The sequence below is a fragment of the Melanotaenia boesemani genome, chromosome 8, assembly GCF_017639745.1.
Source record: "Melanotaenia boesemani isolate fMelBoe1 chromosome 8, fMelBoe1.pri, whole genome shotgun sequence".
Taxonomy (NCBI): Eukaryota; Metazoa; Chordata; class Actinopteri; order Atheriniformes; family Melanotaeniidae; genus Melanotaenia; species Melanotaenia boesemani.
The window spans coordinates 27,710,097-27,733,655 of NC_055689.1; the positions used below are offsets into that span (position 1 = coordinate 27,710,097).

Here is a 23,559-nt window from a genome sequence, read left to right on the forward strand (position 1 = left end):
CTGTAAATCACTGTTAGCAACACATAAAAACTCATAACTACTTCGTATAATAAATTATATGCGTTTTCTACATTTGACATATGAAGGCTGCCATTATTTTACTTGTGCAATGCATTCTGTGACAATGTGTGAGGGTGGCTCTCAAAACCAGATGAAGGCAAATGTGACTTGTTTGTGGTTAGTTTCTTTTTTCTTCCCTTGAACTGTGGCTCTACAGAAATGATTCTGCACAGTGCTGTGGTTGGATGCTGTTACCAGTCAAAAGGCAAATAAAACAGCTTTCTGAGTGATAAGAAGAGGACAGCTCAATGGGGGGAAACGCCTATGAATGAACACAACTCCCTAAGGACCCATTTTTATGTTCTCTACACTTCTCTCTTCCTTTGTGCCGTTTTTGTCGACCACAGCTGCTGAAGGAACTAATGGGGCTAGTGGGTATAAACGAAGGCTGACCAACAGTTTTCTCTCACTAAGCACCTCAATGCTGCAGGCTGGAGAGCGAAAAACACAATGAGAAACGGTCAGACAGGGGACGCTTGATGCCATTTTGCTAGGACGTAAACTCAGCCTCTGAACCATCGGACACAACCCTGGATACAGAGGATACCACCACTTCGTTTAGTCCTGCCGTATGGAGGTGTCCAGTTTTATTCAACTGTGACTAACGCTGCAACTCAAATAGCTAACAGCACATGGGATGCAGTGGTTCAGCGGCCTGAAGTTGTCCGTTACCCGAAAACTACACATCATCTCTATAGCTACGGATCACATTTACACCTAGAGATTATATCTGTAACTGAAAAACGGAAGACAATCAGTCTTGTTTGTCGGACTGAGTTTAAACTGCCTTGAAGTTTTAGTGTCATTAAAATGGGATTTCTGTTGGCATTGTCAAATGTAACTGTATGATTTTAATACATTCATTATATATATCATTATATAATGTGTAACACACTACTCAAATCTGTATTAGAACAGTATGATCCCAGTGGTTACTGGGAACAGCTGCTGACAGAAAGCTGAGTAAACACTGCCTGAGTGTGTACTGGCAAGCAGCTGCTGCACAAACAGCAGATATTTTGATCCACTTCGTCCTCTTCATTCATCTGATCATTCTCATTTCTTAATCACTGTTCACTCCGAATGCACTTATACTCAAATTTAAGACTGAGGGGAAAACACTGACCCAGTGTTCTATGAGGGGCCAAGACTGCAGCAAACCTACACATCTCTACACAACGTAAACAACAATGGCGGCATATGAGTGTTTGTTTTTTTTTTAATATGTAAAAAATTAAACAAAGTGGAGTATTTTCAAGATTGTGTTTTTATAGTCGAAGCAAAGGTTAATCAAATAAAATCTATTGTTCTTCCTAGTAGTAGTTCCCTTTAAAGCCTGTGCAGCTCTCCCCAACACTGGTCCTCAAGTCCCACTATCCTGCAGGTATTCAATGTTTCCCTGCTACAACACACCTGATTCAGATAAACAAACTCTGCTCTTGAGCCATTAAAGGGGTAGTGCACCCAAAAATGTGCTTTTTGAGCTGTAAACACAGCTGTTGACAGGCCAGAGTAACAGCGCTAACGGCTCAGACCGACACAGTACAGGACCACCTTGTTCATGTGTAGCTGAGGAGATTCAGGAGAGGAAAAGTCTTCCATCTTAAATACCGCTCTGTGGTGTAGGTGAATCTCGCTTTGCATCTTGCCAGTGAGCTGAGCTGCTGTCTGTGCATCCCATCCTGCCCATTCCCCGCGTGCTGTTCAAATTTAGCAGTGGGTGGAGTTACGCAAAAAGTAGGGTGTGTAGTTACACTTGAATTTGAGTCAGGTCTGTTAAAGCAGAGAAACATGAAAAGTCTGCAGAACAGTGGGCCTTGAGGACCAGAGTTGGAGATTCCTGTGTTTATCAGACTTGTAATTAAGTTATTTAACTATTTTGTTTTGAACTACGGAGGCAATATATTCACATCACTTAATAAGAAATTATAAACCCCACGCTCAGCTGATAATGTCAACTCTACAAGGAACAATAGAGCAAAGCAACACTTTACTGTGCAGCGTAAATAACGTTGCAGGAGTTCACTTTAAGTCTGTGTTTTAGTATCATTTCAATAAATGCAAAAAATAAATAAATAAAAATAAAAATACAGTATTAAATGGTTTTACAGAGCTGTGGACAGACATGGAGTTCACTTCTGACAGTCAAAGTGAGTTCATAAACACCTGTGTGAAACCTGACTCAGACTTTCAATGAAAATAACAACCACATGGCTAATTAGCATACGGATAGAAGGATCATTAATGAAGTAATTTCTCTTCAGCTGTTGATAACGGTAATACACACACACAGCTTTAATCTTTACTCACATGATTTAAACTACAGCTCGTCAACAAATGAATCCAATCAAGGTACGAGCGGTAACACTAGCCAAACAACAGTGTCATTTGGTATTATATTAACATCTGGCTCCTTAACTAATGCTTCATAGCCGGGTAGTTTCAGACTCCTGGTCCAACAACAAAGTTACAGTCCAACTAGCTCAGCTACTGACCAGTCTTGCGTTTGACAAGCCCAGTGGGGGAGATGGAGTTGGGTGTGCTGGGGGTTCCTGGTGAAGCTGAAGAGGCCGGTGTAGCTGGAGTGGCAGGGGTTACAGGTGTGGCCGGGGCTGGTGGTGGAGATAGTGGGGTGGGAATTGCCTTAAACACATCATCCTTCTGAAAGACAAAAGCAGGAGTATAATTAATCATTTTATAGGTTAAATAACTAACAACTGAGACTTTTAGTTTTTTGTTGTTTTTTTTTTACCTATAAAAGTATTACTGAAAATACAGAATGGGACAGTAACAGCAGCTCAAAACATGTCATCTGTGCATAAGAGCCAACCAGAGACTTTAAGTCTGGGAGGCTGCACACATCAGTCTTTAAGTGTTATAAAAATAATAGTGCAGATCATGAAACATAGTGCAATGCAAAGGTTTGGGGCAAATCAAAGAGTACCATTAGGGAAGAATCTGGATGTCCCACATTCAGCCTACAGTAGCACAATAAATCCAAGCATACACGGGCAACTATGCAAAGATCTAATCATTGAGTTGGTCTGGGATTACATGAAGAGAAAGAACTCATCAAGGCAGCCTAAATCCACAGGAAAAAGCTGTGGCACTTTCTCCAAGAGGCTTTTAACAACCTACTTGCTAAAGGTGATTCATGGTAGCTACACCTGCATGTGTCAAAGGCCTGGGTGACATAACTTTTCTCAGCTGAGCCACTTCGAGTCCACTGGGAACCCTTTACACAACAAAGCAGAGAAAGAGGAAAACAAGCAAAACAACATAGATGCTTGTTTTAAGAAAAGACTCAGCAGGATCAAAACCTTGGCAATTCTTCATCTAATGAAATGAACATGCAAGTAAAGCTTCTTTGCAGCTGACCTTAACTGTATAATGAAAAGTCTGCATGTTTGTCCACAGACTCCAAACTGGTTCAAGCACATAGATGCTACTATCATGAGGAAAGACTTCAGAGCTATATAAAGCTGTGTACAAGTGTTTCATCCCATTTTAGCCAAACCTATCAACCCCTAAATTAATCATAATGTTCACTTACAGCCTTTGAAAAGAAAGAAAGAAAGAAAGAAAAAAAAAAAAAAAAAAAAAAAAAAAAGAATTAAAGGGTTTAATCTTCCACTTTTTTGTACAATTCACTGACTGTGCCCTTACGTTGATGAACATAAAGACAAATTTCTATTCAGGTGTCTTCAAATGAAAATGCAATGTTGAATCAGGCTTGAAATTAAAACCCTGCAAACATCGCTTCGGTCTAAACTCGAGGTACTTGCATAAGTTTGCATCCAGTCTGAATAAATTAAAGACAACAGGTGGTCACAAAAAATTATTCACTTCCCACTTGTGTTAATTGCAACAATTAGTGGGTTTATATTTGCTGTCTAAAATCTTAGAAATATCTGAAGTGATGTTAAAACAAACTAGCAACAAACTCAAAATAGGTAAAAAAAAAAAGACTTGTGGAAGACATCGTAATCTCACCGTTAAAATATTATCACAACTTGATCTTAAATAAGGCATGTCATGATTACATAATTTCACAATTATTTATGGTATTAAACGCCACGATTAATTAATAGTAAAGATTCCTCTATATCATCCCTTTATTAAAAATTTCCGATTATTTATGTTTTGCCAAGTAAAAGTGAAACGTAAATATGTGAACTCCAGCAACAGCTAAGTGAAAATGCCAGAAGTAATGTTGTTCAAAGCAAAGAGCAGCTTTCTTAATGTCAAATGCTGCTACTAGACTTAGGGTCTCTTAAGGGCCACTGCATGGTACTCTGAAACACTTTGTGGGGACTAGATCAATAGTATCCACAGCAGGATTAGTCAGCACAAAAGTAAACACACCATCATGAGGATCAATACATAAAGCTTTGTTCACTGGGAAATATGGAAGCAACTTTATCTAAGATACAATACTGGCAACAGCAAGAATCTGAGACTCCAATTAATATTCAAGATTGAACTCTCATTATGCAGATAGAGATTTTATAATCATATTATAGATGTAGTCCCTGTATGCTAATCATAGTAAAAGTTAGGAATGAATACATTTTCAAGTTAAACAAATAAAACCAATTTTCATGGCACAATGTTCTGAGTGAATGGAGTAGTCTGGAGAAAGAAACTGCTCCCATGTCTGCTGGTCTGGCAGCAGATATCCCTGCATTGCTTGCCAGAAGGCAGCAGGATGAACAGACTGTCAGGGTGGGTTTTGTCTTTCAGTTTCCTTTGGGCCTCTGTGCAGACACGTCACCTTTCCAATGTTTAATCAGAGGGCACAGTTCATGGCCTGGGTGGTTTTAATCCCCTGCTGTAGAGGATGTCTGTCTTCAGTCTTCTGCATCCCATGCCAGTCTGGATGCAGCCTGTTGCTTCACACTAGAGGTTTACAAGAACGTGACTTTGGAGTTTTGCATCTTGGATCTCCTTAATAAAATGCTTGTTTCTCTCTCTTAATAAAACCAGTCTAGTTATAAATGCTCAGTGTTTGTGAATACTGATTGCTATGCTAACCAGCTTTTCTAAAGGCCGAACAGTGCATATGAATGCTGCTGCAGATGCTTTTATAGAGGATGTTCTCAGCCAGCTGATGATACTGAAATACACAATAATCTTTATAAATGTTGTTGCAAATATTTATAAATTCAGTTGAAAACTTCAGCAGCAAATACTGCTTCATGCACCTCAGCAGGCAGCATTCACAGACACAACTGGCAATTTTCAAGCATTAAACAGCAGGAAGGTAAAAAGAACCCTGAGCTCATGTGTTTCCACTGCTGCTTCAATCAGGAGGCATTTAAGACTAAATGTTGCACCAGTTCTGCATTTTTAAACATGGCAGTCACAACATTTTAGTAAAGTCTTGACGGTCTTTTTAACTCTGCCCCAAGCCTCTGACATATGGAGCTCTTTGCTTTGACCCAAATTTGCCACTTTGGTAACACAGTTTTCTTTTTTTACTATAAAAGAAAAGACTGGAACAAGTGCTTTGGCGGTCCAAAGAAAAAGAACTGTGTCAAAATCAGGGACCAAGTCCTAACCAGGACTAACTGATTAATTAAAGAGACTTAAACACACACATGGTATGACAGGTGCTGCTGCTGCTGATGGATTTGAGCTCATCTGCGTAATATGCGTTTCGACCATTTCAGTCCATTTGTTGCATATGTAGCCTTAAAAATTAATATAATCCAGGAATACTTCATCACATGAGAAAATGTATTTACAACATCTTCGGTGATCAATTAATAATAATAACTACAACAACAACAACAATAATAATAATAATAATAATAATAATAATAATTTTGGTAATCAAGTTACCAATCAAACAAATGCTGACATTAGAAACACGTGATTAGTTCATCAAGTCTTGTGTAACATTTTAACAAGGACTGTAACATCATTACTGACCGTGTTCATTACAGGGCAGCAATTATTTAAAAACATAGCAATGATAATAATTACAAACAAAAACAATTATTACTAACAGAACAAGAGTGGATGTATGAGTACCTGGCAACACATAAATAAGAAGAGAGGTGAGTCACGCTGCCATAACTCACACATCCATCACAGTCCTTTCCCTCAAAGAGGAAACAATGAATAATTGCCAACAAGTCACAAACAAAATGAGCTGGGCGGTTAAGGGGAGTTTTATCAAATAACAGGTGGTTGAATGACAGGAAAAGCTGTTAATCAGCTCTTCTCATTATGTGGCTTATTGGCAGATACATTCAAAATTGAGATTCAGTGTATAATTAATATACTTCTGTCCAACAGTGATTTTCCCATCACTAATAAAACAACAGACACCGATATGGCTAAAGGAACTCTAACATTTTTTATTAAATTAAGCCTTAATAGGTTATAATGTAAATATAAAATCTCCTTCAACAGGTTTTCTGCTTTTTTAATTACTTTTAGAAGCACAGAGATGATGAGAAATGGCTTGTAATTTATATTTAATGATTAAACCATCAGATTTTCATTCAACTAAACATGTCTGCTTTTGTTGTTTAATGCTTTCAATCTATTTTCGAACAAATGTTGGAGAGAAAATGCAGCTGATCTGCTGAATCTAAGACAACACAACAAATGTGATGTTCCAGCTATCGAGGAAAATGTCCCCATTACCTTCTCTGATTTACCAGGAGCTTCTTTGTCTGCTTGTTCTTTGGTGGCAGCTTGTTCTTTAACAACCGGCGCGTCGTCATCATCGCTGTCCAGGATTTGGCGGCTGCGTTTGCCAACCTTCTTGATGGGTGAATCTGCTTCATGAACACCATTCTGCACCTTCAGGGGGCTTTTGACAGGTCTGGAAGGATGCAAACACACAGTTAAGACATATAAACAATGCAATAAGCTTGATTTATGTAGTGCTATTCAAAAAGCACAGCCTCTATGTGACAAATTAGGCTTTTAAAAAAAAGGATAATGTCAATAGCAAAAGCAATAAAAAAAAGAGTATAAAATCTGAGTCAGTGTCATAAAAAAAAAGAGGTCAGAGCAATGATGAACAGATCATTACATAAAAGCAAGCCAATTAAAGCAAGTTTTAGGACATACTTTAAAGATTATTAAGTCTAGGGATAATGAACACTTTATCATCAAAAGAGCTCAGAGATGAGAAACAGAAATTCTCATCTTTTCCTACTGTATCTTCTAATAGTTAATGACTGGACACAAAAAAGTTGCACTAATCAACTAATCTGTCCTTCAAAGATAACTACCTTCACATGTCAGCGGGCTTTTAACTCAAAAAAGTGTTGGAAAATAAGCTGATGTTGTTGATATGATTTCTGCTGTCTCACTATTAAAGAGCACTCCCCATCTTTTTTAAACCAAAACACAAAAGCATGAGAGACTATTATGCATCCCTACATCCTCTATAAAAACATCCATCTATATGCTCATGTGCTCAAACACAAACTAGAAACTTGACCTTTAGAGATGGTGGCAGCACAATTACAACACCACCAGGTTTATGAGTGAAAATCAATGCTGATCGGTGATTTATAACCAGTATTCTGCAAATGGAAAACGTCTTTTTTTTCTGTGTGAGGAGTCAATCAGCAAAGACAGAACTGATGTACAACGAGCCAGTATGTCCAAATATTACAACTCAGTATTTTCAGATAGAACAGCAATACACAGTATATTTTCTTATTTGTATTTACTATTATAACATTGATGGGAGTACTTTACAATCAAGTGTTGGCATTATATCTAGAGTAAGCCAGTGCCTGTTGTTAGTACCCGTTTCCTTCCAGGCTGTCATAACACATAATGTTTTCAATTGAGAGTTTATATCTTAAAAGCAAATCATGATTTTCATGTCTGTTTGGCAGCAGGTTCTCAGTGAGGTAAATTTCATCATCACCAGTCATGAAGGATCCCTCAGTGTGTACTGAGCACATCAAAAACAAAAAGGTGAGATAAAGCAGAATATGAGATGATAATAACAACATGGCTGTTTGTTTGCGGAGTCTTTACTGTAGATCTGTCGTCATCTGAGCCTTTAAAATGTATCATATAACAATAAATGTCAAACCATGAGAATTAAAAGGTAATATTATTAGGATTATTAATTAATTTAAGGTTCTAATTTAATTTTGTGTAATTTAGGGTGTTATATTGTTTTAGTTAAGGGAATTATTAGGTAAGGTTTTGTTAATTGTAGGATCACATTGTATGAACTGTATGTATTGTATGAATTGTCTTCTTCAAAAGAAAAATAAAGATTAGGAAAAAAAAGAGAAAGCAAACCAACCCAAAGGGGAAAGAGAAAAAAAGGAAAAAAAAAAAAAAAAAAAGGTAATGGTAATGGAAATCATGTACCCTGACTAAAACTACATCTACATTTTGATTTGGGTTGTTCATGTATGTAAAATTATCAACCCATTTTTTAAAAAGAAGACTAAATTAACCTTTTTGAGCCATTATGAGGTTAATATTTGTTAAAAGTTTTTCATGTTAAAAAAGTAACAGTTGCATCAGCATTTAAAGCATCTCTAATGAAGAATGCTGGATATCTGGTCACATTTAGCCTTTACACTCCTTATTGCATTTTGTTGACAAACGCTTTTAAGTTCTAAGGACAAGCACAACTAATACTCAAAGTGAACAGAGGATAGATGAGATAGCAATCAAATACAAGCAAATGCATCAAAAACAATTACAGTATTATTCTAAAATCAAAGATTGGCAGATTTCAACTCCAAAAGTTAAAACTAAGATGATCTATTGGCATAAATCTCTTTTAATGTTCAAGTACAAGTAATTCATATCCAAATATGCTGCTCCCCAAATTTCTACAAGCACTCATAGTGTCAGTAACTATGGTTATATCAACATTTGTGTTGACAAAATGCTCGACTAGTGTTTTTGTCAGATGATTGTGGAATCAGGTTTTTATTATAATAGGATAACTTTGCAGAAATGTTTCAAGCAAATAGTCAAATTTTTCCTGTTGAGCTTTAAGTGCAGGAAACCTTTTGCACATGTCATGTAAGGGGGTTTCTGCACATCTTTTAGTCACATGGGTATAACTATATAAAGCAATCATGTGCCACTCTGTAAGATTTTTTTTTTTTTTTTTAACTTACTTCTTCACTGGTTCCTCTGAGGTTTTCTTCTGAATGTCCTTATCCTTGCTCTTGGGCTGAAAAAATGATCTGATGGAAGAGACCAAGGAAGTACAGATATTTATCGCTCGTATGATTGTAATGGATTAAAATACCGTTTAATTCTATGGTAAAAATTGTACTTTAACCAGGTTGGTTGTGTAGCGAAAGATTAAAGTTGAGTTTTTGCTCATTTATGTAGCTAGCTTGTCCTACGGTGTTGTGGTGTCACGTTTGCTAACACCACGCAGCTTTCCACAGCCTGCCACAATTTATTGTACCAAATTAAATTATGTGTAAGTACAGAGTGGATTTGTTTCCTTGTGTATTAGCCTAACAAGTTAGCTGCATGAGTTAACAGACCTAAATACTCATAAAGAAAGAGTCGATTTATACCAGTTTATGCTAAATGTAGCATAAACCCGAATTAACATTACAACAAAGCACCACTTCTCAGTCCATGTCCCCTTCAAGTCACTTTTGAACCCTGAACAAAACTCACAACACACTTATCATGAAAAGCTAATACTTCGCAGACACAAACATTGTAAAGCTAACGATTGTACTAGCTACTAGCTAGCTACTAGAAACTTTTCCCAGTTGTCAGCTCGACACTTACGCGATGCTCCGCTGCATTTTGTCTTTAAGCGGTGTCTTCACCTTATACCAAATTATAATAACTCGTGAAAGTATAACACTAGTACTAAATGCACATACAAATGCACTGTCTCCCGCGCTATAGACTCATCAAATAACTTATAATATTAGGCGCCAAAATGACATCTTCATCAAAGATTTTCAAACATTATGATGTTTCACAAGTGTACTAAATCAACAACTGTTTCCGGTTGTGAATTTAGCTTTGCAAACATTAACTGGATCCTGATCCAGTAATCTGATTTGATTTGTGTCTTCTAAAAAACCAAGTTGCAAAAAAAAAAAACGTTAAAAAAACAAATAAATAAATAAAAAAAAAAGAAAACATAAAACAGTGACAAGTGTAGATATTGAACCACGATTATGGTACGCGAAACTAGTGACAGAGTGAGACCTCTTTTCTTTGACTTCTCCCTAAGAAAGGCTTAAGTGGAAAGTTTGTGGTATATCAAAGACCTTATTGCCCCCTGCTGTGTAGGAGTTGTTACTGCAGTGATTGCCGGTCCTGATGCTGCAAAGATGGTGTGAAGGCCCTTTCATAAGCATTCCTCAGTGTCTTTTTGAATGCATAATGTATGTAGTTTTTAACATTTTCATGAGGCCAGGAGTGAGGGGTTGAAATGCAAGACAAACAGCTGAATAATGCAAGCAGAGTGCAATGCTTTATTTACCCAAACACAAGTCCCATATTGTTAATTGTTTACAAGTGCAGCTCCCCTTGTGGGGGCATGAAGTGCTAGCAGATAAAAAGCAGGGTTTATCAATAATTCTATCAAAAAAGATTAATAAATTCATTTCAATAAATAGCAATAAAAGTCAGTGTATTTAAGATCACAGTGAAAATAAACTACCACACAATAAAATCAAGAAACATAAAAAGACAGAGAATTTTAAGAAGGAAAGTAAGTCCATTTGTTTCCTTGTCTTCACTCTGTATCTACCACACCTTTCTTTTTCTCATCTCGAATTTCAGTCTGCTTCTCTCCTCCAAACAGGTTCCAGGTGATGTGGTGGTTCACATCCCACCCTGTGAGGCTCTTGTGAGACCAGCCATTTGAATTTAGACCCAACTCCCTCTGCTCTTTCACGTTGACACCTGGACATGAAGGAGTAGTGATGAAGGGGAAAGGGCCGTTGAGGGCCAGAGGCGCTGGGAGGGGTTTAGTGAAGCAGCACGGGAGTAGGAGGGGGTGAGGCAGAGGCTGGACCACTGTCAGGAGAAAAAGGGATAATTATGTCAGTGAAAAGAAATCCCCACTCTGAGATGTGGAGCGCAGATGCATGCCAATGTTAATATTAATATATCTTTATATTAAATTAGTGCCCTTTATCTCGAATCATTATAAATTGTTATAAAATATTATATAGCTCAAATATATTTTAGCACAAAAGTTATCAAATAAAAAAGACACATAAAAAATTCATCTACACCCTTTTCTCTGTGCAGATAAAAATGTATTCACTCAATAAAATCAGTCTTCAAGGCCAAGACTTGACTTCATCCTTGCATTTTTCCCATCACAGTCATTCTGTTTCACCTAGAAATACATTCAGTGAGAAAAAGAGATGCCATCAAAATGCAGTTTTCTTGTAACTTGAGCTAAAGGAAGTTCAGGAGTTCCGATCCACTGAGGAGTGAGAAATATGATGCAGAAGTGAGTGAATATGAGGAAAATGGAAAGATGATATTTTTATTGGTGTTGCCCCTATATCTTAAAAAAAATCTCTTATATCAGTCCAGCTAATTCTGTAATTTGTGCTTCTACAGGATATGAAATCATGTTTGGGTTGTACATATTGAGTCTTTCCTCAATAAATCTCATTAAAACCAAGAATGACTCGATCCTTTTAATGACAGCGTTGCAACATCTGTTATAGACAGTCAAGGAAAAAAAAAATAGTCCATATTCATTTCAATGTTTTAGATTTCAGGATTTAATAAATTATAAACTGATCTTGAGAGTAGGTAAATATAACTGCAGATGACTAACAACACATGGAATATTATACAGTGTAATTATTCCTTATTCAAAATGTAAAAGCAGTGATGAAGTAAAATCCCACAATTTACTAGTTTTTTTAACCTCTTTTAGCAGCAAAAGCTTGAAGTAATATTTTCTGTGTAACATCAATTTGTCAAATCCATGTGGAGACATTTTGGTACACTCTTCTTTAGTTCACTGAGGTTTGCACCATTCATTAATGACTTAAGGTCCCATTTCAATCAAGCCGAAGTCTGAACTTTGACTGGACTACTGCAACACATTAAAATACATAAAATTGATTTATTTTCAGCCATGCAGTTGTAAATTTGAAGCTATACTTGGGTTCATTGTACAAGACTCACGTTCAGACAGTCTTTAGCTGTCAGATAGATGGCCTCATATGTGGCTCCAAAACCTTTGGTACACAGAGGACTTCATGGTCGTCTCTATGACTGCAAAGCAAGCCTAAAGCATCAGCCCTCCACCACCATGCCTGACAGTTGGTATAAAGTGTTTATGTTTATACGCTGTGTTTGTTGTTTTTTTTTTTTTCACATTCACATCGGGAGGCAACGTGGGGTTAAGTGTCTTGCCCAAGGACACTTCGGCATGTAGTCAGTGGAAGCCTGGAATCGGTCCGCCTACCTTCCGGTCCAAAGACGACTGCTCTTCCTCCTGAGCTACAGCCGCACTGACAGTTGACTTTAGTCTCATCTGTCTAAAGGACTGAAGTCTGAGGTTTGTTTGAATGCAAATTTGCAAACCAAAGTCGTGCTGCCGTTTTCTTTTAAAAGAGAAGAGTTTTTCCTGGCAACTCTTCCAAAAAATCCATACTCGTTGAGTCTTTTTTCAATTTTTTCTGTCATGAACCTCAACATTCAGCTTGTAACTTTTGTTTTTATGAAGTTTCTCTGAACTTCGTGTGTTCTGGCCATGCAGTAAACTTCCTGGGACATCCACTCCTGGGAAGACTGACAACAATCTCAAATGCTTTCCCCTTGTGAATAATCTTTCTCAGAGTGTGATGAAGTCTGATTTGAAAATGGCTTTATAGCCTTTCCCAGATCGACGGGCAGCAACAGCTGCTTCTTTAAGATCATGGCTGATGGCTTTCTTCCTTGGCATTGTGTTAAAACACACCTGAAGGCTGCACACCAGCAAAATACTAAAACCTCTGCTTTTACAGAGGTGCTCTCACACTGCTGATGATAAGGTAATCAAGTGAATTTGATCATACTGGCTGCTTCACCCTTTAGGGTGTATGAAGTTTTACACACATCGCCTCTGCATTGTGGTCTAGTTTTTGTATTATGATACCATGTCTTGTTGTACATCTAAGGTTGCATTTACCTAACTTTAAGGCCTGATAAGGACAAGAATATATTTTTAAATTATTTTCCAATATGTAAAATCCTGGAATTGAAAGAGAAATGCTTTGTTTTCACTTGATTGTGCATGAATATTATTTCTCTACAACAATATAGAGCTCTATGGTTCTTCAGAAGAACACAAAACTAAACCAAGCATTTATCCATAGCTACTCCCTGCGAGCCCAACATGCTGACTTTGGTAGTGAGAAATCTCACTTGAGGTGGTTCTTTTGCTGTCTGACTGCAGACAGGTTGACTATACATCTTTGTTCACTGTTACAGTGCTAGTTGGACAGTGATGCTCTGCAGGAGGAATTATTGTGTCTTACCTCTGTCCATCACCGACCCTGCTCCTCCATTCAGAGGGAAGCCACTCTCAGCAGGGAGGAGAGGGAAGGGAAGAGGGGCACTTTGGACCAGCTGGATGAAGGATGACATGGAAGGATGGGTGTAATGGAAACATTTAACACAATAGTCTGACATTGTGTACAAACACCCTTCTTTTAAATATAATACCCTGTTGACAAAATGATGGACCAAACCCTGTGTTCAATTTAAGAAAACTTATTGTTGAAACCGAATAACTATTGATTTTCAAAAAAAAAAAAAAAGTGTTCCTTTTCAAACTGATGTCAGCAGCATGTTTTAAAGCCTTGGGCCAGGGGCAACAAAAAAAAAGTCATGTAGTGTCTAAAAAAAAAAGGGAAAGAAAATCTCAGAGCTAATTAGATTTGCACACAGATTACATCGGTAAACAGATCAAATGGGTATAAAAGAAAACCTCCCGGGGAGGCTTTGAGAAGTGAAGATGTGGAGGAGTTTAGAACTCTGTGAAAGAATATCAGTAAAAAGTTCAACAATTTAAGAATGTGAAATTGTAGAATGAGGGGGTAATTCTTGAGCTGTGATGCATAATAACATCAAAAAATTCAGAGCATCTGGAGAAATCTGTGTACTTAACAGACAAGACTGAAAATCAATATTGAATAGCTGTGATCTTCTGGTTCTCAGCAGCACTGCATTAAAAACAGACATGATGCTGACGTGGAAATCACGGCACGGACTTGGGAGCGCTTCTGAAAACTGCTGGCAGCAGACACACTGAGCAGCTGTATGTGTGTATTAGTACACATCCTGAAGGTAACACAGATGTATGTGAAGGCAAATTAATACTAAAATGTAAATTCAGGCTGTTAACAGCACCCAGTCTTTCCAAGGGAAATCCCTGATTATTTCAGCAACAAAAAGCCCATTCTTCCCATTTTACAAAAGCATGAATGTATTAAAAGTCCAATAGTTAAACTGACCTGTCCGCAGCTCAGACCTGCAACTCACTGAAAACATTTGCCACATTATGAAATAGAAAAAACACAACACAGAAATCCTTGAATTTAACTACAACTGGGTACGTTTCACTTGAAGATAACATCAGATGTGCTACTTGGTGCCCAAATTCACATAAAAACATTGTTAAAAGAAAGATTTCTATTCCAATTTTTGGAAAGATATTGTTGACACCAAGTTGAAAATGAACTAATTTTCCCCAAGAAAATGCAAAAAAAAAAAAAACAATCATAAGACATACATTGCAAGTTGCAGGTCATGTTATTCACAGTTGTGTGTTTGAAAAGTTACTTAAGTGCAAACATTCATAAAACAGATGCCAGTCAGAGCTGTGCTCCTAAACTTTTTCTACCAACATATTCATACCTAACGAATTGTAAAGTACAGTAAAGTTTTTGTAGCTATCACAAAGTTAGTTGCCTTTCTCGTTCTCATCACAGAGATTCTTTTTCTATAACTCCATACTTTCATTAGATAAAGTCCATATTTTTTCTAAACTAAAGGAGTGAGGCAGAGTTCTGCTCCCATTGGTTTACATGAAATAGTATTTCATCTCAATGTGATTCCCAAGCATTCATTTGCTTACAACTTGCCCAATATACAATATCTAAAAATGATGTCTTTAAGCATCCAGCAAAGACCTGACAGGACCCAAGAGATCCTTCAATTGATCCATCTTCTGTTCACTGAACCTCATCAGAAGTTATTTCCATGGAAGGATGGCTGTCAAGAAGCAAGTCAAGACTGAGGTATGCCAAATGAAACAAAAACTAGACTGAAAATCAGTGACAGCATGTCTGGTGAACTATCCCCAGACAACAGACCTCAACATTATTGAAGCAGTATGGGATCATGTCGACAGGGAACAGAACAAAAGGCAGCTAACATCCAAAGAAGAGCTTCGGAAAATCCTTTAAGAAGCATTTTGCTGTATGTCTCCATGGGCATCATGTTTCCAGGACAGCAATGGAGCACAGAGAAATAGTCCAACAAGAGGAACTGCACCCTTTTCGTCTTCTTATCTAATTTAACAAATAATCTTTAATTACTCTTTTGATTCAGCCTCCCACTCTAATATATCTTTTATAAGCGTTATTAGCTTTGCTTTGTTATGCAGTGAGTGATATGACTAATAACCCAACAGCTGATCCCAGGGTGTTAGGTTTTGGCCCTGTTTAATTCTCCCGACACTGTTTTTGTTCTAGTGTTATTTGTGATGGTAGACTTTAAACTACAGTATAAAAACATTAGCACTCCTTAGCTAATGTTGCTAACTCACCTCCACACTGACGCAGGTCCCCTTACAACATAACATTTCTAATATTTTCCCTCATGCTTGCTCTTTCTTGGCTCATAAATATAAAATATGTACAGCTTCAAAACTCCACTGGATGTTATTTCTTATCGCTATCAATTGTTTTTATTTTTTTTATTTTTTTTTACTATAAAACCTTAGATACAAAAAAAAAAAAAAAAAAAAAAAAAACACTATAAATGCTATTATGGTGCTACATGTTCCTACATGTTAAGACACTGGAGTTGTAATCTGCAAGTCACATTTTAAATAGCTTATTTTTTCTATTTTTATTTCACACAGCATCCCAATTTATTTTAAAAGGGGGTTGATGCAGCTGAGGGGAGAGAAGTAGACGAGGAAGGCCTTATAATGATGAAGCCAACTGGATGAAGCTATTCCTGATATTTTCCATACATATCTGAGAAATTTAATTGGAATATGTGATGTTAGGAGTTTAATTCCAAAAAAGTCAGAAAATATTTAAATGGACTGTGCTTATACAGCATTTCTTCACCTTAACAAAGTGCCTCCTCACTAATCCGCTCTCTTACAGAATTTATCATATAATTAAACATTGTCTGGGGCCGTCTAAAGGATACTAGTTTACCTAAGCCCCGGCTTTGCCTGTGGACATGATAGAAATTGAACTCATGTCTTTAGAGGGTCGGTCAGTTGGTTGGCCTCATATTAAATGATAACATTTCAGTAATGGTTCTTATTCAGCTCAGGCAAATCCATATTAAATGATAAAGCCGAGGGTTTTGTTCCTATTAGAGGCATTTCATTCTTGATATTTAAATAATACCATTAAGGCAGTTATTTTCTCTCAAAGTATAGAACAAAGATCCCCTTCAATGACTATATTCGCTACATTAAAGGAAGAGGCCAGTTTTTCTCATGTGAACTCTTTGAAGTGGAAGTGAGGATGTGGTGATGACCTGGTGGCTGGGTGGTGGTAGGTATCCCGGATAGTTGACCAGGATGAGTTTGCTGAAGTTGAACTTGTAGGTGAATCTTTTCCCTTTGGTCTTGTGCAGGATGCGTTTGTTGTAGTAGTATCTGCAAGCAGAATGTTTGTGTCAGACTACATGCTGATGTGTGCACTATGCAGCAATATTCCTGTCGACTACTTCGGGTACTTGTTCTTCACAGATGGCAAGTGTTGCATCTGTGGGCATTTTAGAGTTTAAATTTTAACTCGACAACATGTGCTGGCAGGAGTGTTTTTTTTTATTTACAGCATCCAGCCTGAGGGAGAAGCAGCACACAACACAGTCACTGAGAATTACCTGAGCGCCCGGCTGAGCTTGTCGTAGTTCATGTGCGGTTTGCCCTTCCTCTCCCCCCACAGCCTGGCCAACCTCTCTGGGTCCCTGATGACAAACTCACCCCACTCCCCTCCCCAGCCGATGGCGCTGCCCTCGCCACGGCCCAGTAGCTCCAGCAGGAAGTGCCACAGCTGAACTTGTCTGGAACCAGGCGACCACGCTGGTTTGTATGCCCAGTCAGGAAACAGCACTGCTGAAGGACAAGAAGGAGATTGAGTGAAAATGTAAAGATCCATCTGTTTTTTAATGGTGTAGGTAAAATGACTTAAATGAGAACTTGGGGAAAAGGTAAGTGTTTTCTTTAAGAAGCTACAAAAAACCTTTTATGGAAGTAAAAGGGGACAAAACTTTTATATGCAATGATTTTATCATGCTATTACCACAGGATGCAAGTTCAACACCCATATATGGCAAAGATTATTATCTTTTGCTATATATACAAATAAAACAACAACACTTCCTGGTTGGGACAATAACGTTAGTTAGTTAGTGTTAAATTATTGTGGTAAAGGATAAAATATTTTTTTTTGGTTTGTTTTTTTAAACAATGCCACTGTCACATCAAATCAGTGTTTCTTACTTCTGCTTATCAGGATCAGATGTTTAACTGCTCCAAGACAGCTGACTGAAATAAATGGATCTTCTTAACACATTCTCATCAAGTTCTTTGACATAGCCTGACCCGTGTGCATTTATCAAGATTAAGAACTGTTATTGCTGCAGTCTTTTTAGTGGATCTGAACAAGATTTAGCTAGATAAATGTGAGAATAATAGCTTGTCAGTTAATGCTTGGCCTTGAATATTTTCCCCAATAAGTCCACTCAATAGAGGCATCCTAATAAATGAAATTTGACATTACTATAATTTTATCTTCGGTCCAGTGACTAAAATCTACTACTTGTGTTAACACAGATTGCTAAAACAATCTTTGCAGGTTTGACATAAAGTATATCTTCAGAGAAAACCAAATATCAGTAGAGACGTGCTGCCTGGTAAAACACTAGAGTAAAAAAACAGCTGTAACAACTCTGATCCCAGATCCTGCCTCTGAATATCTGCAGAGACTCCTTCCCCCTTGCTGGTTATTTCTGTGGTCACTTATTTATCTCTTGTGACTGTTTATGGGATTCTGTTATTGCAGGAGTCGCTACATTTCCATTTCATTAGATTTCCCATGTAAAACACAACAGCGGGCAGGAAGCAGCATACGATAAGCATTTCTGCTCCATTTTTCTGGGGAGAGTTGAGCTCTGTTGTCCTGCGAGCACAAACTAATCATTCCAACGTTATGAGAAAACATTTTCAAGCTCACTCAAGCTCTTCTCATTATGTTGGCTTTATCACTTTGAAAAGGCTTTTCAAAGAAATGCAGCTATCTGTAACTCCTCATTAAGGAAACAGATTTGTTTTTTGGTATTTTGTTTTTTTTTTTTTTTTTAAGCTCAGAGGAGAAAATAAGCAGCTCACATTCTGCAGCTTTGGTTCAGCTGATCAAACAAACTCCAAAATTCAAACTTGCTGAAATATGTCTTAGATATTGAGTGTATGTCAGAATTTAACTACACTGAAAGCATCTTGCCATGTATATACAGACTAATCACAGTAATTTGAGCACTTAAACAAGGAAAAAGTATTCATTCAACTCATAAGAAATAAGATTTAATCATGTCCATGCTGGCCTGCTGCACCAATCAGTGGAAACCATAATTAATGAAACCCTCAGCCATAATAAAAGCAAATGACTGTGATCAAGCAAAACCACAGGCCAAACTGGGACAAGTTACAACAGGGTTGCTCTATGCCAACTCACCCAAATCTCACAAAAATAAAAATAAAATTATGGAGAAAGCTCACTTCCAAAGATTGTTTAAGAATCCTTTTATAATAATTAGGTTAAGTCAATGACTTATTTTCAGTCTGAACAGGGAGACTTCTTTGATTTTAACTTGTATTTCTACTCCTTTATGGTGCCCTTCTTTTTCTTCTGAATTATTACATTTAGCCCTGAGTAAAACCTTCCTAATAAACCTTGCTACAGAAGTGAGAAAAAAGAATTTTCAAGTGATCATAAAAGGTTTTTTTTTAGATCACTGTGTGTTTCCAACACTCAGAAGTCACTTTTTTAGGCATATTTGGGGATTGTTTTGCAGGCCAGTGCAACATGTCTGATATAAATATTACTTTCATATCTACTTTTTTATGCTGTTCAATCATAACCTTTTTGAGATCTACAAAAACTATACTTGCAGAAGTTTTGTTTAGGTGGACTTTTTGACAGAACTGTTGTTTTGGATTGTAACAAATTTAACAGAAGCCCCTGACCAAGCTGTGATGGCAGGTGAGCTTCAGGCAGTGATGTTAACATAAAAGATTTATATTCATATATACACTACCGTTCAAAAGTTTGGGGTCACTTTGCCATGGGATTCAATAGTGAAGTGACCCCAAACTTTTGAACGGTAGTGTATATTTGCAAGTTGAATCTTTTTAAGAAAGGTAAGACGATAAGTTTTGGTTAAATCATTGATATAATCAACATAAATAAACACAGATCTACTAAATACCTGTACAGTTGGTTTATATTGATACATGAAATTCAACTGTGCAGGTATTTTCAATTAACTCTGATACTTTAAAGGGAATTATTACAGTCTGGGTTTAAATGCCATCACAGTACTGAGTTGGGACTGTTAAGGGTTCTTGATATTCTTTTAGCCACAGACTTGGGCAGGGGTCTGCAACCTTTACAATCCAAACAGCCATTTGTCTCTCAGCCCAGCTGAATAAAAGTCATTTAGAGCTGCAAATATTATGAGACCTTTAGAAAAAGGACAACTTATAATTTTTGAAAACTTGTCATTTTGAATTTTTATTTCTGTTTTTAAGTGTTAAAATGAAGAAAAACAAAACTTTTGCAAAAAAAGAGGATAGTCAGCCTTCTTCTAAAGGCATTGTGGAAAATTATGTTACAAAAACAAACAAACAAAAAGAAATACCCTAATGAGAAGAAAAGTAGATTAAAAAAAACATATTACTGGCATTTTTAGTGTAAATCCAATACAATTCTATGAAAGGAAAATGGAAAATTTGCTAAAAACCTGCATTTGTTATTATATCTATATTTAAAAGCATTAGGTAGTTCTTTAGCATTTTTAGCCATGTATTAAGAGCCATTTTGGAGGGTCCAGAGAGCCACATGAGGCTCTTTGATTGCGTATCATAAAAGGGAACATTTGTGTGATTGCAAAGTGTTTTGAGGGTCTTGAGGAGGTTCAGTGCAAATTTAATCCAAATCCAGAGAAAAATATGTGTGATTGGTGAATGACAAAATATTTAGCCAACTATAAAGAAAGAAAGAAAGAAAGAAAGAAAGAAAGAAAGAAAGAAAGAAAGAAAGAAAGAAAGAAAGAAAGAAAGAAAGAAAGAAAGAAAGAAAGAAAGTTTATTCATGTTTATTGTAGCTTTATTTGTCCAATTTAATCTATTTTCACCAAATTGCAGGGCTGGAGGAAAGTGCTCTTCAGAGAATGATATCCATAATATCACTTACATAAATTTAAAAGCTCTCCCACACAAATGTCAACCTACACACGTGTAAATAACCGAGACGAACACCCGAACACGTCAACGCATGCACACATCTTACTTCTGCTCCAGTAAGGTGATGAAAGGTGTCCGACTGAAGAGCTGCAGCTGCACTGCATCTGTCACAAAAAAAAAAAAAAAAAAAATGAATAAAATGAGTCAGTGTCTTCATCGCTGTGATCATAGTCACATGCACGCTGGAGAGAGGAGAAGAGACAAGAAGAGCTGCCTGAAATAAACACTAATTACCTGTCATGTGGTGTTAAATTAGCCATCACAACAACGAACAGATGCATCTGACTGTAGCAGCTTCTGCTCTCTGCTATGAAACTAAATCCTCTTTACATATTTATTTAATAGCAAGAATATTAATATAATTGCAAATAACTAAAGATTTTATTACACTTTGTTATTTAGAAAATGTTTGAGATCATATTTAACTTAATAGCTGTCCATTATTTCATAGGGGGAAAGCATAGTGTTCCCTGCAGAGAGAGTTTTTCTCTAGTTTTATCTAATTTCATCCCATAAAACCACACACATCATCCACTCACAGACACAACGACCTTCCCTGGCAATTTGCAGTGGCGTCGGCACCCATCATCGTCCCTGGAAGGCTGAAAACTCATCTCTCTAAGAAGCACTTCACTTTCCCCCCCACTGAATGATGTCTCCTCTCCTATAAGCCCCCTTCTGCACAGCTATAATATCCCCTTATCTTGGAGCAACAACAGAACGATGTCCGCCCTCAGTTCTTATTTTATACCCTTTTCCCCAAGCAGCACTACACACTCACACATGATCACTGCAGGGTCACTGGGACATTATGAGGAAAGCCAGAGAGCTAAACACAACACACTGCAGCTTTAGGCCGGCATTTAGACCTAAAACAAGTACAGAAATGACCTGCTGTCAACAGATTGTGAGAAAATTATAAAACACAAAAAGGACTGCAAGCACATTATGACACCTTAGACATTATTTGGCTTAAAAGTGGCAATAATGTTGAAATTCATCCATTTTAATTCTAGTTTTAGTGACTAACATCCAATTAAAGCAAGTTTTAATGTCTAAAAGAATCAGCAAAATACTGAAACATTTTTCCCTGATTCCAAACTATGGCCACAATTACAACAAAAGCTTTAATCAGAGAAAATAAGAAATTATGATGCCAGCAAGCACAAAATATTAAGTACATTTTAATGACTTTCAGGGCAAATTTAACTAATCACTTCACTAAAATTATTAAATAAAAAAAATTGCAAACAAACAAAAGGATCCTGTGTTTGATTCTTTTACCTTAATTTAAGCAGAAGTGGACGTCTCTTGAGTAACGATGATCACTTTGTCTTCCGGCCCACTTCAAGTCTGGGAGGACTGAAGGATGGATGGACCGAATCTTAAACCCTCTATCTCATCTCACCCACAACCACACACACTCCCACTTCCCCCATTGTCTCCTATTGCCCCATCCCTCCCTCCCCAATCCCACAATTAGGAGGACTAGGTCAAAACTAGAGAATCTAACACAGATTACAGAGATCTACTTTGGTATTAAACAATAACATGAAAAAAAAAATCTGCTACAATAAGACATGCATCCGATTAGTGACACAGAAATGTAACTTTTAAAAGATAGTTCATACACTTACAGGAAGATAATACTTTTATCTATAAAAGGTCTAAATTGCTCACAGAGAAAATGATTTGTCGATGGAAAAGCATTGAATCCTCACACCTGAAGCATTAAAGCAAAAGACTCTTTGTACAACATCAAGCAACCAAGTAATCGACTAGATTAACGGAGGAATTTCCATTTTAAACACTAAGTGAGCAAAAAGCAACCAAATACTTTTTTTTTTTTACTTCTAATCTAATCTAATTTTGTAAATGGTATATATAAAGCCTGCACTATAAGCTCATATCAAATCTGGAAAAAGTGAGGGTTCAGAACTGAAATGACATGGAGGCACAGGGGCTTAAAGAGGGGGGGGGAAACAGGTGAAGGGACTCCACGTCAGCCGAAGGGGAAGGTCTGACTGAGCTGAGCGAACACACCAGAGTCACTTTTCACTCCACTACAGCGGCTTTTCACCCAACAGCAGTGACTTTGGCCAAGGTTAACAAGCTGTTCAATACTCTGCTGCTGGAGGTGGAGGTGGTGTGTGACATGTTTTGCTCAAGCGATTGTTCTGCAAGTGCTCCCTCGAGCTTCAAGTTGTTGCCCCATTTGCTTAAATCGAGGGTGAATACTTAAATACATGAAATACAAATTTCAATAAAATTATTAGAATCAGATTTCCACAACTTTTCATGGTCACTGAAGCAAATAATGTGATTTTGAAATAGCTTTTGAACTATTAGCTCAAAATGGGCTTTGAAAAGGTTTTGTAATTAGAAAAAATGTCAGATTACATAGAAAGGCATTTATTTTCATGAGCACATTACATATAAGCATAAAAGTTATTTTTCTATAATTTGAAATATTTAGTTCAGAATTAAATAAATGGGTCGCATTTCTAAAACATAACGTAAGTCCAGTTTTAGTGTTATTTATGAACACCCAAAAACGTGTTCATCACAGGCTACAGAAGACTAAAAACTATCATTAATCAGACATAAATTACACTTGGACAGTTTGATCATCTCTGTTTATCTGTCTCCCTGCAGAAAGTTGCAGTTTTGTGCAGAAGTCTTGAGATATGTCCCATTTCTTTACATATTACCAGGAAAACAGATACTCTTAAAATGTGCAAATAGAAATGTTCAAGGCAAAACCTGAGTTT

General features: G+C 37.1%; 2 protein-coding genes across 5 annotated transcripts in view; both read right to left on the reverse strand.

Moving 5' to 3' along the window:
- The window catches only part of lig1 (ligase I, DNA, ATP-dependent), a 62,263-nt gene extending 52,273 nt beyond the window's left edge, over nt 1–9,990 (reverse strand). The window contains exons 1-4 of the mRNA XM_041992723.1: nt 9,826–9,990; nt 9,189–9,257; nt 6,718–6,898; nt 2,556–2,721 (exon numbers count right to left, since the gene is read on the reverse strand). Of these exons, the coding sequence (XP_041848657.1) occupies nt 2,556–2,721; nt 6,718–6,898; nt 9,189–9,257; nt 9,826–9,842 (433 nt within the window). The 5' untranslated portion in view covers nt 9,843–9,990. The remainder of the gene's footprint in view (nt 1–2,555; nt 2,722–6,717; nt 6,899–9,188; nt 9,258–9,825) is intronic.
- A 522-nt stretch (nt 9,991–10,512) lies between these two features.
- Nucleotides 10,513–22,145, reverse strand: LOC121644734 (ETS domain-containing transcription factor ERF-like). Of its 4 annotated transcripts, none has more exons than XM_041992895.1 (6): nt 22,073–22,145; nt 20,835–20,892; nt 17,149–17,377; nt 16,798–16,918; nt 13,548–13,638; nt 10,513–11,073 (listed from the first exon to the last, which is right to left on the reverse strand). In XM_041992895.1, the coding sequence occupies exons 2-6, from the start codon at nt 20,890–20,892 to the stop codon at nt 10,790–10,792; spliced, it is 783 nt and encodes a 260-aa protein (XP_041848829.1). In that variant the 5' UTR covers nt 22,073–22,145; the 3' UTR covers nt 10,513–10,789. The 4 variants fall into 4 exon arrangements, with proteins under 4 accessions (XP_041848829.1, XP_041848827.1, XP_041848830.1 ...); XM_041992893.1 differs by having other exon boundaries at nt 17,149–17,380; XM_041992896.1 differs by lacking the exon at nt 22,073–22,145 and adding an exon at nt 21,328–21,371.
- Between the last annotated feature and the right edge of the window lie 1,414 nt (nt 22,146–23,559).